Here is a 16,492-nt window from a genome sequence, read left to right as displayed (position 1 = left end):
GAGGTCTGTCTTTGGTTTGCCAGAGCTACAGAATGCCCATCACATCATCTTTGCTGCCCATGAAATTGTGTTTGAAAACTTGATTGTACATATTGACACAGATAGTACTCACCAAGTTTACCTGGGCCTCTACCGAGGGCTCTAGGAACAGAAGCTGTGTGTTGGTCTATCAGCCCCACAATCTTAATGTGGCTGTACTTTATGGCAAGGGTGCGGGCTGTTGTTCCACTGTGGTCCATCTCTGCCACCTTCACACCCTGAGAAAGACCATAGGTCCATAGCTACTGGTTAACCTACTACATCTGAAATGTATCTCACTTTGAACTATCAATGAAAAGGCAAGAGCCAAATACAAATAACCAAATGCTCAAGGACCTCTAGAAAATATGTACCGGTCCCTTGGGGGGTTCACAAGTCAAGATAATAAAGCGAATGCTACATACCTGTAGAAGGTATTCTCCGAGGACAGCAGGCTGATTGTTCTCACTGATGGGTGACGTCCACGGCAGCCCCTCCAATCGGAAACTTCACTAGCAAAGTCCTTTGCTAGCCCTCGCGCGCCCGCGCGCACCGCGCATGCGCGGCCGTCTTCCCGCCCGAAACCGGCTCGAGCCGGCCAGTCCAGTATGTAGCAAGACAATACACTTCAAGGGAAGACACAACTCCAAAGGGGAGGCGGGCGGGTTGGTGAGAACAATCAGCCTGCTGTCCTCGGAGAATACCTTCTACAGGTATGTAGCATTCGCTTTCTCCGAGGACAAGCAGGCTGCTTGTTCTCACTGATGGGGTATCCCTAGCCCCCAGGCTCACTCAAAACAACAACCATGGTCAATTGGGCCTCGCAACAGCGAGGACATAACAGAGATTGACCTAAAAAATTTACCAACTAACTGGGAGTGTAGCCTGGAACAGAACAAACAGGGCCCTCGGGGGGTGGAGTTGGATCCTAAAGCCCAAACAGGTTCTGAAGAACTGACTGCCCGAACCGACTGTCGCGTCGGGTATCCTGCTGCAGGCAGTAATGGGATGTGAATGTGTGGACAGAAGCCCACGTCGCAGCTTTGCAAATTTCTTCAATGGAGGCTGACTTCAAGTGGGCTACCGACGCAGCCATGGCTCTAACATTATGAGCCGTGACATGACCCTCAAGAGCCAGCCCCGCCTGGGCGTAAGTGAAGGAAATGCAATCTGCTAGCCAATTGGATATGGTGCGTTTCCCTACAGCCACTCCCCTCCTATTGGGATCAAAAGAAACAAACAATTGGGCGGACTGTCTGTGGGGCTGTGTCCGCTCCAGGTAGAAGGCCAATGCTCTCTTGCAGTCCAATGTGTGCAGCTGACGTTCAGCAGGGCAGGAATGAGGACGGGGAAAGAATGTTGGCAAGACAATTGACTGGTTCAGATGGAACTCCGACACGACCTTTGGCAGGAACTTAGGGTGAGTGCGGAGGACTACTCTGTTGTGATGAAATTTAGTGTAAGGGGCCTGGGCTACCAGGGCCTGCAGCTCACTGACTCTACGAGCCGAAGTAACTGCCACCAAGAAAATGACCTTCCAGGTCAAGTACTTCGGATGGCATGAATCCAGTGGCTCAAAAGGAGGTTTCATCAGCTGGGTGAGAACGACATTGAGATCCCATGACACTGTAGGAGGCTTGACAGGGGGCTTTGACAAAAGCAAACCTCTCATGAAGCGAACAACTAAAGGCTGTCCTGAGATCGGCTTACCTTCCACTTGGTAATGGTATGCACTGATTGCACTAAGGTGAACTCTTACGGAGTTGGTCTTCAGACCAGACTCAGACAAGTGCAGAAGGTATTCAAGCAGGGTCTGTGTAGGACAAGAGCGAGGATCTAGGGCCTTGCTGTCACACCAGACGGCAAACCTCCTCCAATGAAAGAAGTAACTTCTCTTGGTGGAGTCTTTCCTGGAAGCAAGCAAGATGCGGGAGACACCCTCTGGCAGACCCAAAGAGGCAAAGTCTACGCCCTCAACATCCAGGCCGTGAGAGCCAGGGACTGGAGGTTGGGATGCAGAAGAGCCCCCTCGTCCTGCGTGATGAGGGTCGGAAAACACTCCAATCTCCACGGTTCTTCGGAGGACAACTCCAGAAGAAGGGGGAACCAGATCTGACGCGGCCAAAAAGGAGCAATCAGAATCATGGTGCCTCGGTCTTGCTTGAGTTTCAACAAAGTCTTCCCCACCAGAGGGATGGGAGGATAAGCATACAGGAGGCCCTCCCCCCAATCCAGGAGGAAGGCATCCGACGCCAGTCTGCCGTGGGCCTGAAGCCTGGAACAGAACTGAGGGACCTTGTGGTTCACTTGAGATGCGAAGAGATCCACCAGGGGGGTGCCCCACGCCTGGAAGATCTGTCGCACTACACGGGAATTGAGCGACCACTCGTGAGGTTGCATAATCCTGCTCAACCTGTCGGCCAGACTGTTGTTTACGCCTGCCAGATATGTGGCTTGGAGCACCATGCCTTGACGGCGAGCCCAGAGCCACATGCTGACGGCTTCCTGACACAGGGGGCGAGATCCGGTGCCCCCCTGCTTGTTGACATAGTACATGGCAACCTGATTGTCTGTCTGAATTTGGATAATTTGGTGGGACAGCCGATCTCTGAAAGCCTTCAGAGCGTTCCAGATCGCTCGCAACTCCAGAAGATTGATCTGTAGATCGCTTTCTTGGAGGGACCACCTTCCTTGGGTGTGAAGCCCATCGACATGAGCTCCCCATCCCAGGAGAGACGCATCCGTGGTCAGCACTTTTTGTGGCTGAGGAATTTGGAAGGGACGTCCCAGAGTCAAATTGGAGCAAATCGTCCACCAATACAGGGATTCGAGAAAACTCGTGGACAGGTGGATCACGTCCTCTAGACCCCCAGCGGCCTGATACCACTGGGAGGCTAGGGTCCATTGAGCAGATCTCATGTGAAGGCGGGCCATGGGAGTCACATGAACTGTGGAGGCCATGTGGCCCAGCAATCTCAACATCTGCCGAGCTGTGATCTGCTGGGACGCTCGCACCCGCGAGACGAGGGACAACAAGTTGTTGGCTCTCGCCTCTGGGAGATAGGCGCGAGCCGTCCGAGAATCCAGCAGGGCTCCGATGAATTCGAGTTTCTGCACTGGGAGAAGATGGGACTTTGGGTAATTTATCACAAACCCCAGTAGCTCCAGGAGGCGAATAGTCATCTGCATGGACTGCAGGGCTCCTGCCTCGGATGTGTTCTTCACCAGCCAATCGTCGAGATATGGGAACACGTGCACCCCCAGCCTGCGAAGCGCCGCTGCTACCACAGCTAGGCACTTTGTGAACACCCTGGGCGCAGAGGCGAGCCCAAAGGGTAGCACACAGTACTGGAAGTGGCGTGTGCCCAGCTGAAATCGCAGATACTGTCTGTGAGCTGGCAGTATCGGGATGTGTGTGTAGGCATCCTTCAAGTCCAGAGAGCATAGCCAATCGTTTTGCTGAATCATGGGGAGAAGGGTGCCCAGGGAAAGCATCCTGAACTTTTCTTTTACGAGATATTTGTTCAGGGCCCTTAGGTCTAGGATGGGACGCATCCCCCCTGTTTTCTTTTCCACAAGGAAGTACCTGGAATAGAATCCCAGCCCTTCTTGCCCGGATGGCACGGGCTCGACCGCATTGGCGCTGAGAAGGGCGGAGAGTTCCTCTGCAAGTACCTTCTTGTGCTGGAAGCTGTAAGACTGAGCTCCCGGTGGACAATTTGGAGGTTTTAAGGCCAAATTGAGGGTGTATCCCTGCCGGACTATTTGCAGAACCCACTGGTCGGAGGTTATGAGAGGCCACCTTTGGTGAAAAGCTTTCAACCTCCCCCCGACTGGCAGGTCGCCCGGCACGGACACTTGGATGTCGGCTATGCTCTGCTGGAGCCAGTCAAAAGCTCGCCCCTTGCTTTTGCTGGGGAGCCGCGGGGCCTTGCTGAGGCGCACGCTGCTGACGAGAGCGAGCGCGCTGGGGCTTAGCCTGGGCCACAGGCTGTCGGGAAGGAGGATTGTACCTACGCTTGCCAGAAGTATAGGGAACAGTCTTCCTTCCCCCGAAAAATCGTCTACCTGTAGAGGTAGAAGCTGAAGGCTGCCGGCGGGCGAACTTGTCGAATGCGGTGTCCCGCTGGTGGAGAGACTCTACCACCTGTTCGACTTTTTCGCCAAAAATGTTGTCCGCACGGCAAGGCGAGTCCGCAATCCGCTGCTGGAGTCTATTCTCCATGTCGGCGGCACGCAGCCATGAGAGCCTGCGCATCACCACACCTTGAGCAGCGGCCCTGGACGCAACATCAAAAGTGTCAAACTCCTCTGGCCAGGAATTTTCTGCACGCCTTCAGCTGCCTGACCACCTCCTGAAAAGGCTTGGCTTGCTCGGGGGGAAGAGCATCAACCAAGCCCGCCAACCGCCGCACATTGTTCCGCATGTGGATGCTCGTGTAGAGCTGGTAAGACTGGATCTTGGACACGAGCATAGAGGAATGGTAGGCCTTCCTCCCAAAGGAGTCTAAGGTTCTAGCGTCTTTGCCCGGGGGCGCCGAAGCATGTTCCCTAGAACTCTTAGCCTTCTTTAGGGCCAGATCCACAACTCCAGAATCATGAGGCAACTGCGTGCGCATCAGCTCTGGGTCCCCATGGATCCGGTACTGGGACTCGATCTTCTTGGGGATGTGGGGATTACTTAATGGCTTGGTCCAGTTCGCAAGCAATGTCTTTTTCAGGACATGGTGCAAGGGAACAGTGGACGCTTCCTTAGGTGGAGAAGGATAGTCCAGGAGCTCAAACATTTCAGCCCTGGGCTCGTCCTCCACAACCACCGGGAAGGGGATGGCCGTAGACATCTCCCGGACAAAGGAGGCAAAGGACAGACTCTCGGGAGGAGAAAGCTGTCTCTCTGGAGAGGGAGTGGGATCAGACGGAAGACCCTCAGACTCCTCGTCAGAGAAATATCTGGGATCTTCCTCTTCCTCCCACGAGGCCTCACCCTCGGTGTCAGACACAAGTTCACGGACCTGTGTCTGCAACCTCGCCCTGCTCGACTCTGTGGAGCCACGTCCACGATGGGGGCGTCGAGAGGTAGACTCCCTGGCCCGCATCGGCGAAGCTCCCTCCGCCGACGTAGTCGGGGAGCCTTCCTGGGAGGTGGCCGCGGTCGGCACCGCACGCGGTACCAACGTCGGGGACCTCAACCTGGGCGATGGGCCAGCCGGCGCCACGCTCGACGGTACCGGAGGCGCAAGCACCGCCGGTACCGGAGGGTTAGGGCGCAACAGCTCTCCCAGAATCTCTGGGAGAACGGCCCAGAGGCTCTCGTTTAGAGTGGCTGCGGAGAAAGGCTGAGAGGTCGATGCAGGCGTCGACGTCAGAACCTGTTCCGGGCGTGGAGGCTGTTCCGGGCTGTCCAGAGCGGAGCGCATCGACACCTCCTGAACAGAGGGTGAGCGGTCCTCTCGGTGCCGATGCCTGCTGGGTGCCGAATCCCTCGGCGACCCAGAGCTCTCGGTGCCGACACGGGGAGGAGACCGGTGTCGATGCTTCTTCGATTTCTTCCGAAGCATGTCACCGGAGCTCCCCGGCACCGACGAGGAGGACGTCGAATCCAGCCGTCGCTTCCTCGGGGCCGAGACTGAAGAAGGTCGATCTCGGGGGGGCTGTACCGCAGGAGCCCTCAGGGTAGGAGGAGACCCACCCGAGGGCTCACCGCCACCAGCAGGGGAATGGACAGCCCTCACCTGCACTCCACCCGATGCACCACCGTCCGACGACATCAGCAGACGAGGTCCTGGTACCACCGACGTCGATGCAGCTATCCGATGTCTCGGCGCCGATGCAGAGGCCCGATGCCTCGATGCACTCGATGCAGGGGCGGCCGAGGAAGATGGTCTGGACGCTGACGACGTCGATGCACTCGAAGATCCCGGTGCCGATGCCGACGAAGAGCCCGAGAACAACACGTTCCACTGGGCTAGTCTCGCTACCTGAGTCCGCCTTTGAAGCAGGGAACACAGACTACAGTTCTGAGGGCGGTGCTCGGCCCCCAGACACTGAAGACACGACGAGTGTCGATCAGTGAGCGAGATAACCCGGGCGCACTGGGTGCACTTCTTGAAGCCGCTGGAAGGCTTCGATGTCATGGGCGGAAAAATCACGCCGGCGAAATCAAAAGCCGAAATGGCGAAATTTGGAGCACCAAAATTTAGAGGGAGAAAAAAATCTCGACCGAGGCCGAAAAGAGGCCTACCCCGACGACGAAAGAAAACTTACCGGGGCAAAAAAGCTAGAAGTACGGGGAGGATTTACACGAAACCCGGCGAGGGGTTTCCGGAGCACTTCCCGACTAGGACAAAGCTTTCCCGAAGGAAAAAAACACGTTCAAAACAAATTGGACGCGCGAGGTCGACTTTCCGGGGCTCGACACGGCGAAAACACGACCGTACCGAGTGCGGACAAAAGAAGACTGGCCGGCTCGAGCCGGTTTCGGGCGGGAAGACGGCCGCGCATGCGCGGTGCGCGCGGGCGCGCGAGGGCTAGCAAAGGACTTTGCTAGTGAAGTTTCCGATTGGAGGGGCTGCCGTGGACGTCACCCATCAGTGAGAACAAGCAGCCTGCTTGTCCTCGGAGAAAGGACCTTACACTTTAAGAAGAAAAACTCATTTTAAAAAACTATTTAAGGGTAAAGCACCAGATATCCCTTTTCAGTAAAAGGTTAAATTAGGTCTTACCCGATAATTTTCTTTCCATGACACACACCATACTAGTCCAGATGCTTGGGTTTGTGCCACCCTATCAGCAGATGGAGACTAAGAAATTAATGAGTTGAGATGTCATAGCTTAAGAACCTTGTGCAGTAGCTTGTGCAGCTAGTATTTCTTAGTCTCCAGCAGGTGGTAGGTCTGGCAATCCTGTGCAGTCTGCAGTTATCTGGTAAAAAGCAAGCTTTTGGTCTTTCAAGAAGCGAGTTTAAATTGAGTCATTAAAAAAAAAAAAAAAAAAAAACTACTAAACTTTTCTCTCATTCTCTCTTGTTTGGGGCGTCCCTCCAACATCCCCCTTCTACCCAGCTTCCTCTCTGGAGAGGTAGGTAATTTGTGCCTTGAAGTTCTTTGTAGAGGACTTCCTAGAGAGCCTGAACTAATTATACAGTTCAACAGATAATTTGTTTCTTTCTTTTTTAATTAAGGTGCTTGTTAACATTGGCCACAGCTGGAGAGAAGGAAGTTGGTCTTATGTGAAAATACTGTTACTATGGATGCTTGTGAATTTTTTGCTTTGCCAGAGTTTTATTGTTTGTAAGCCTTAATGGTGGTGCTGCATCATGAAAAAAGAAAGAAGTGATGTGTGTGTGGAATGTATAAGAAAAAAATGTTCACTGGGAAAATTAGTTCCCTGTGTGCCTGATGCCACATCTTTACTTTTGGGGGAGGGACCAGTGTCTATGCAGCTCAACTCCCTCTCCTCCCTCCTTCACTATGCGAGTTGGAGCTGGTTTGCCCGGGGCAAGTGAGCCCTTTGCGGAAGATATTTTTTCAAGGTCCTTGAAGGTAGTCCAGCGGTCAAACAGAAATGCTCTGCCTCAGCTGTTCCCTGTTTCGTTGGATTTTTCAGTCCAGGGGTGTCAAGTATGTCTTCTGGTTTAGATTTTGTTCAGGCTTTCTCGCCATAGTTTATTTATTCTTTTTTTTTCCCATAAAGCTTTCTGTATGAGAAAAGGGATGCCTTTCTCTTTCCTTGGGACTTACTACAGCACTAGAACTTTCTATAGTGGGCCCTGCAAAATGTCCTAGGTTAGATTTGGACCAGGCTTTCGAGACCTTTGGGTCAGTATTCTCTGGTGAGGCAGAGGAGCAGTTAGAATATTGGAAGGGGGAGGAGGGTGTGATGTGATCCTTAGGGCCAAGGTTTTGAAAGAAGGGACTGCAATGTCCCACTTTATATAATTTACTGCTTTGGTATGTCCCAAGTGTCTGGATTGGTCTAATAGGATAATAAGGAAGGTTAAATTTGGACTCTTCATTTTCTTTCCTCGAGTCCCTCCAGACCAATCCAGAACCCACCCATGGTTAATGTTCAGTAGTATATATTTTCTTTTTTTCTTATAGACGTGGTAAGATTTTATGCTGTATTTTTTTTTCTGCACGCTACATATTGTCTTACAAGGCTCAGGATTCATACTTTGATGAAAATGTTTTTTAGTTTTTGGTGGAAAAACACATTTTTCTCTTTTATATACTTGTCCACCGCTTTATTCAAATTACTTTCTCAGTCTCCACCTGCTGGTAGAAAGGCAGAAGCCCAAGTGTCTGGCTGATCTGGCGGGACAAAAAGGAATGACTGGCATAAACACAAGATTTTGGACTGGTATGTAAGACGAAAAGGAATGACTGGTTATATTGAAGTCTTAGCCCCAAAACAGACACACAAAAATATGCCAGCAAGCAAAGTGGTTTAAAATGTCCATCTGGGGGTGAGCAAATACATCTCTTCTTATTTCCACTATCCATGATGTATTGTAAGCCACATTGAGCCTGCAAAGAGGTGGGAAAATGTGGGATACAAATGCAATAAATAAATACACAGTTATTGCTCTTCTTAGAAGGATTCCTGTGTTCCAGAAAACATGGAAGGTAGAATGTATGCGCTACAAAGTTACTAAGTAGCACATTTAAAAAAATAAAACAGAGAAAATATTGTTTTACTCAGTGCACAACTAAGTTCTAGAATTTGCTACCAGATTAAGTGGTAAAAGCAGCTAGAGTAGTTGAATTAAAAAAAAAAAAAAAAAACAAGACTGGACAAATACTTGGAGATGTCCACAAACTGTTATTAATCAGGTAGCTTTGTGCTTATCTCTAAGAGTACATGGCAATCAATCCACCTAACTACTCTTTAGGTCCTGCCAGGTACTTGTGACCTGAACTGGTCACTGTTGGAAACAGGATTCTAGGCTTAATGGACCTTTAGTCTGATGTAGAATAGCAGTTCTTATGTAAAGAAGGCTCTGCTCATCCAGCCCTGCAATCAAGTCCTTTGTTTTATTCACATCCTGTGCAAAAATTTCACTGCACAACACTAGATTTGCACATTAGTCCATAAGATCATTTACGGTGAAGCCCCAGCGTACATGACTGATTTAATAGACCTACCACTCAGAAACGCCAAAAGATCATCCCGAACTCACCTCAACCTTCACTACCCAACTTGCAAGGGGTTGAAGTACAAGACGATACACGCGTCAACCTTTTCCTACATGAGCACGAAGTCTTGGAATACACTACCGCGCAACCTAAGAACGATTAACGAACAAGCCTCCTTCCGTAAACTACTGAAGACTCACCTGTTTGAACAAACTTACGGAAAGAGCCAAAACACTTAGAAACCACACTCACTGTCCACCAACTCAATACACATCCACTTCTGATCCCTCATCCCTCTATCCAGTCAATCATTCACTTACTCACGGAACAATGTACATTATATGCCTAGGTTTCTAACAATGCCCTTTTTTCCCATTGTCTCCTTCTAATGTTTATATGTTGATGTCCCATTGTTATACTCCCATTGATATTCGAATGTCTCGCACAACTCTGTTCAATGTAATCCATAACTTAGTCGTAACAAATGTATTTCTATTATTCATGTCTTATTGTAAGCCACACTGAGCCCGCAAATAGGTGGGAAAATGTGGGATACAAATGCAATAAATAAATAAATAAATAGATAATTTAGGAGGGGAGGGGGAGTTATCAATGTGGGCTACTGTTTAGACAGGTTATTTTACTGCTAAACCAGGTTATTATTAACTAGGTCTCATTGCATTTAAAATGAGTCCTATGCTAAAATAACCTATCTTAACAGTAACCCATATTGATAACTTCCCCCTTAATGTTTGCTGTTCCATGACGCTCATATCAAGTGATATCAAATTCGACTACATCAGCTACATGGATACCTGAATGCGGAGTTCCACAGGGATCCCCCCTCTCACCGACCATATTCAACCTAATGATGACCCTTGGCCAAACTACTACCGAATCAGAACCTAAACCCATATATATACGCTGATGATGTAACGATCTTCATCCCATTCAAACAAGATCTAAGGGAAATCTCCAATGAAATCAAGCAAAGCCTACATATTATGAATTCCTGGGCAGATGCATTTCAGCTGAAGCTCAATGCAGAGAAAACCCAATGCCTGGTACTCACCTCGCAATACAACAAGAATAAATTTACCACCAGCAACACACCTAAACTAAATCTACAAGTTTTGGACTCCCTAAAAATCCTTGGAGTCACCATTGATCGACACCTAACACTTGAGAACCATGCAAACAACATAATTAAAAAGATGTTTCATTCAATGTAGAAACTAAAAAGAGTTAGACCATTTTTTCCAAGAACTGTCTTCCACAATCTGGTACAATCATTGGTACTCAGTCATCTGGACTATTGTAACTCACTCTACGCTGGCTGTAAAGAGCAAATACTTAAAAAATTCCAGACAGCCCAGAATACGGCAGCCAGACTAATATTCGGCACACCAAAATACGAAAGCGCAAAACCCCTGCGGGAAAAATTACACTGGCTCCCACTAAAGGAACTCATCATGTTCAAACTTTGCACCCTAGTCCATAAAATCATCCATGGTAATGCCCCAGCCTACATGTCAGACCTGATAGAACTACCACCCAGGAACGCAAAAAGATCCTCTCGCACATTCCTTAATCTTCATCCTCCCAAGTGCAAGGGTCTGAAATACAAATCAATGCATGCATCTACCTTTTCCTATACGAGCACACAGCTCTGGAACGCGCTGCCACGTAACCTGAAAACGGTCTTTGAATTGACCAATTTCCGCAAACTATTGAAAACCTATCTCTTCGACAAGATATATCACAAAGATCAACATGTGTAACTGTATAATCTTTAAAACTTCCAGACTGTCTTATAATGTCTTTCTGCTTTAACACCTTCATGTATTTCACCACCATGTAACACAAAACCCTCTGTAAACCAAATGTATATTTACTTCTATTTCCAGAATCCATGATGAATTGTAAGCCACATTGAGCCTGCAAAGAGGTGGGATAATATGGGATACAAATGCAATAAATAAATAAAAGCCTTCAGTGCACAAGACAAGACAAGTGTGCTCTGTTTCCAGAGCTGGAGCTAACTGACTATATTCAGTTACATTTGTATATTACCTTGGAAGAATTTCTTCTAAAAGGTGGTTAATTAAAGCTGTGATGAGGATAGGATACTCTGGCTCATAATATACTTATATAACATAAGAACATAAGAGAAGCTATACTGGGTCAGACCAAGGGTCCATCTAAACCAGTATCCTGTTTCCAACAGTGGCCAATCCAGGTCACAATACCTGGCAGAGTCCCCCAAAATAGTTAGATTCCATGCTACTTAACCCCAGGATTAAGCAGTGGCTCTCTCCTGGTCTAGCTTACATAGTAGGTGATGGCAGAAAAAGGCCTGTACGGTCCATCCAGTCTGCCCAACAAGATAAACTCAAATGTGCTACTTTATATGTATACTTGACCTTGATTTGTATCTACCATTTTCAGGGCACAGACCGTAGAACTGCCCAGCTCTAGCCCCGCCTCCTAACCACCGGTGCTGCCACCCAATCTCTGCTAAGCTTCTGAGGATCCATAACAACAGTTTATGGACTTTTCCTCTAGAACTTTGTCTAAACTGCTTTTAAACCCAGCTACATTAAATGCTTTTCCCATTTGCTCTGGCAATGAGTTCCAGAGCTTAACTATACGTTGATTTTCTCCTATTTGTTTTAAATGTGCTGCTATGTAAGTTCATGGAGTGCCCCCTTGTCTTTATACTTTTGTACTAATATACTAGTACACTATGCTCTGCCTTTAACACATCTGTTCATCACATTCAGTGGCAACTATGGAGGCCCAGATGACCAAGGACACACTCACATGATTCAGAAGGTACTGGACAATTATCTCATGGCCAGAAGCGGCTGCTTCCATTAGTGGAGTAAATCCATAGAAAGGCTCCCTGCAATAACAAAAAAAAAAGAAAAATGAAGAGAATTGCATGCTGTTGTCTACAGTGCTGAAGACAGACAGAAATATCTGAATCCCATCTAGGCACACATCTTTTCATGGCTGAATGCTGTACGTAGTAAAGAGTAACTGCCTGCCTTAGTATGGCTGTAACTGGTAAGGAATTTTGAGCACATGGTTCTTCCTTTCTTATTACTATTGCTTGTTTTTACATATGATAAACATGTGGATGGTAAGCTGATTAAAAAACATTTGAGTATTTTTGAAATGTGTTTCTAGTCCTGTATTATCTGTCTGAATGCTAAATGAACCCATGCTCCATGAACTGCTTTCTTTATAGGATTACAAAAGTCAGAGGCCAACCAGAAGCTTTAAAAAGTAGGATTTTGAAGCTATTTCTGACCCCAAGGGCATGCTATAAGTAGTGCTACTTGCTTAGGGCTAAGAATTTCCACAGTAAATATTTTAAGTTGGTCCCTCTTTAAAGAGCTTTTCTGCAGCAGTTTGTGCTTCCATACACAGGAACGAGTGGGTGTGCTAAACCCATCACAAATTACCCCTACTTGGAAAAAGTGAAGGCATTTGCTATATATTGGGAGTGCTCAAGCGCCCACAGAGCTGGTACCTTTGCGTCCATATGACAAGCACCCTGAGGAGCAGGGCAGGAGGGAGGGAGTTCCCTCTCAGAGACCTGATGGATCAGTAACAATATCATTTCTGCCCAGAAAAGATCTGCTTTAAGCCATCAGGAGCTATGACTACACTTTCCATCCAAGGGCGAGATGGAAACCTTCCACAGGCCAAAACGCTATCCATGGTTTATAGTTTGCCCATCACTATGTTAGCTACATGATAAACTTCAGATATACTCTATGAATGAAACTGGTGGCCAAATTATTTTCTAAGGTTGTCACTGGCCACTAGATTTCTGAACCATTGGTGATCCAACCTCCTCTTCTCAGCCTGTAAAATATCCCAGGTCCACAAGCCTGGGGCTGGTTAACTGTGTTATTGGACACATGATGTTAAGCATTTGCCTTCTGGCACAATTAAAATAATCTGCTGCTAAATTACAGATGAGCACCAAATCTTCACAAAAAGAGAGATTGAATAACTGTCATAGGATCTGTGAAGCTTATGGTATGAATGTAGTGAAAGAGCTCTCCAGCACTGATTGCAGAACAGACACAGAGCATCACTACTTCACAGGCATTATTACCAGGCTCTGGCATTAGAAGGGTGCAAGCACAGAACAAATTCAGGAATATTTATCATTTTTTCTCTCGCCTTGCAACAGCCATAGGAGTTTAGGGTCAACCTTCTCTGCTCTCCTTACTTGTGATTCGCATTGGCTCCGTTATCCAGCAGAAACTTGACCATCTGCTGGTGCCCAGCACTGGTGCAGTGAAAGAGGGCTGTCCACCCCTGGCTGTCCTTCATTTCCAGTTTAGCTCCTTGCTTTAAAAGAAGGAAACACACATTACAGGAGGCAGCTCCACTGTACCTGCATCCCACAGCAAGCTATCTTCTGTGACAAGTATCGCGCAATAGCCAAGAGGGATAAGGTACAATATTTATGTTGCACAGAATACCATCATGGAGTACAAGACTCCAAGCAGCAATAACACAGTATAAGCTTTTGAAGACTTTTTTGTTATTCAGAGTATAGAGAATTGGAGATTTGTTCAAGTGAGGAAAGAACGCAAGAACTTTTCCTTTCACCCCTGCTACCTACTTAAGTACATAAGAATTGCCATACTGGGACAGACCAAAGGTCCATCAAGCCCAGCATCCAAAGTTTCCAACTTTTTTGGGATCTTGCCAGGTATTTGTGACCTGAATTGGCCAAATTCAGGTCACAAATACCTGGCAAGATCCCAAAAAAGTACAAAACATTTTATGCTGTTTATACCAGAAATAAGCAGTGGATTTTCTCCAAGTCAATTTAATAATGGTCTATAGACTTTTCCTTTAGGAAGTCGTCCAGACCTTTTTTAAACCCCGTAAAAACGCCTTTATCACATTCTCTGGCAACGAATTCCAGAGTTTAATTACACAAGTAAAGAAAGATTTTCTCCGATTCGTATTTACTACTTTATAGCTTCATCGCATGCCTCCCCAGTCCTAGTATTTTTTGGAAAGAGTAAACAAACGATTAACATCATTATTTTATACACCTACTACTACTACTAATCATTTCTAAAGCGCTACTAGACGTACGCAGCGCTGTACACTTGAACATGAAGAGACAGTCCCTGCTCGACAGAGCTTACAATCTAATTAGGACAAACAGGACAAACAAGAGATAAGGGAATATTAAAGTGAGGATGATAAAATAAGGGTTCTGAACAAGTGAATAAGGGTTAGGAGTAAAAGCAGCATCAAAAAGGTGGGATTTTAGCTTAGATTTGAAGATGGCCAGAGATGCTTGACGTACCGGCTCAGGAAGTCTATTCCAGGCATATGGTGCAGCAAGATAAAAGGAACGGAGTCTGGAGTTAGCAGTGGAGAAGGTGCAGATAAAGAGAGATTTACCCAGTGAACGGAGTTCCCGAGGAGGAATGTAGGGAGAGATGAGAGTGGAGAGGTACTGAGGAGCTGCAGAGTGTATGCACTTATAGGTCAATAAGAGGAGTTTGAACTGTATGCGGAAACGGGTAGGAAGCCAGTGAAGTGACTTGAAGAGAGGGCTACTATGAGCATAATGACACTGGCGGAATATTAGTTATGCAGCAGAATTTTGAACAGATAGAAGAGGAGAGAGATGGCTAAGTGGGAGACCTGTGAGAAGTAAGTTGCAATAGTCTAAGCGAGAGGTGATAAGAGTGTGGGTGAGGGTTCTGGTAGTGTGCTCAGAAAGGAAAGGGCAAATTTTGGTGATATTATAGAGAAAGAAACGACAGGTTTTAGCAGTCTGCTGAATATGTGCAGAGAAGGAGAGGGAGGAGTCAAAGATGACCCCAAGGTTACAAGCTGATGAGACAGGAAGGATGAGAGTGTTATCCACAGAAATAGAGAATGGGGGAGGAGGAGAGGTTGGTTTAGGTGGAAAGATAAGAAGCTCAGTCTTGGTCATATTTAGTTTCAGATGGCACTGAGACATCCAGGCAGCAACATCAGACAGGCAGGCTGATACTTTGGCCTGGATTTAGGCTGAGATTTCTGGCGTGGAGAGGTAGATCTGGGAGTCATCAGCATAAAGATGATACTGAAAACCATGGGATGAGATCAGAGTACCAAGGGAAGAAGTATAGATGGAGAAAAGAAGAGGTCCCAGGACAGATCCCTGAGGTACACCAACTGGCAGTGGGATAGAAGTAGAGGAGGATCAACTATACACTAAAGGTACGCTGGGAGAGAAGAAGAAAACCAGGAAAGAACAGAGCCCTGAAATCCAAGTGAGGACAGCATATCAAGGAGTAGGCTGTGATCAACAGTGTCAAAAGCAGCAGATAATCAAGATGGCGCCGTCACACAGAGCACAGCAAGTCGGTCTGAGAGTTTGCCCTAAATAATCCTACTTTTCCTCTAAAAAATACCACATACTAAGAGAAAGGGGGTTGTTAGAGCCTTACCCTCCCAAGCTCGTACATCTTCCCTGAGGCAGCGAACATTCGACGGATTTGCCGTCCGGCGTCCAACAGGGGAAACCGGAGTCAAAGACCCGCTAGACGCTGGGGCAGGGAGCCCAGCGCTGTTGGGACATGAGATCTCTTTATCTCCTCCGGAAGCTGGAAATCCACCTTGTCCTACTGTTCTACGAGAGGAGAAAGCTGGCTTGCAAGACCCAGAAGGCGGGGAAACTGAGGTCAGCGGAGGGGGTTCTCCCTCGGAGCGAAAATCAGCAGTTGGTATGTACTCAAGAGGAGAAAGTTTGTCTGGCCCTCCCAAGGTGATAACGCTTGATGCCCTTTGGCAGGCTATGGAAAAAATGCAAGCCTTGATAATTGAATCAATTCAACAAACAAAAAACTTGGTTTCTACAGTAGGCCAACACTCTAAGTCGGTGGAAAAGCTGGAACAAGATTTTAAAGATCAAGTAAAGAGTTCCCAAGTTGAGACTGTAAAAATTAAAGATAATGTATCAGTGTTGATGAAAGATAATATAAATATTCGCCAAAAAAATCGAGCAAATTCAAAACTATAATAGACATTTGAATATGAGGATCCTGAATTTCCCAAAACCGATAGGAATGTCACCCTTAGATTTATTTAAAAACTTTTTGATAGAGAACTTGAAATATTCCTCTCAACATATACCTCCAATAAATAACATCTTTTTTCTTCCTACAAAAAAAGTCAAGGAGACACCCCGGAAGTTTTGGAACAAGAAAAACCTGAGGAACTGAAAGATATTTCATTAATCTTGGAAGACTCATTGACCGAGGTAACAAATAGAGCTACTCTTCTGATCTCATTTGTCTTTG

General features: G+C 47.2%; 1 protein-coding gene across 3 annotated transcripts in view; it reads right to left on the bottom strand.

Moving 5' to 3' along the window:
* ANKS3 (ankyrin repeat and sterile alpha motif domain containing 3) overlaps positions 1 to 16,492 on the bottom strand; it is an 88,551-nt gene that overhangs the window by 43,874 nt on the left and 28,185 nt on the right. For all 3 annotated transcript variants that reach the window (XR_003943111.1, XM_030211883.1, XM_030211884.1), the window contains 3 exons: positions 13,402 to 13,523; positions 11,976 to 12,057; positions 113 to 257 (listed from right to left, as the gene is read on the bottom strand). Coding sequence is in view for 2 of the 3 variants with exons in the window: in XM_030211883.1 (XP_030067743.1) it covers positions 113 to 257; positions 11,976 to 12,057; positions 13,402 to 13,523 (349 nt within the window). In the remaining variant the exon portion in view is untranslated. The remainder of the gene's footprint in view (positions 1 to 112; positions 258 to 11,975; positions 12,058 to 13,401; positions 13,524 to 16,492) is intronic.

Source organism: Microcaecilia unicolor, chromosome 8, assembly GCF_901765095.1.
Source record: "Microcaecilia unicolor chromosome 8, aMicUni1.1, whole genome shotgun sequence".
In the NCBI taxonomy this organism is placed as follows: domain Eukaryota; kingdom Metazoa; phylum Chordata; class Amphibia; order Gymnophiona; family Siphonopidae; genus Microcaecilia; species Microcaecilia unicolor.
Note: the sequence above shows the minus strand (reverse complement) of the source record. Positions and strands in the feature narration are given on the sequence as shown.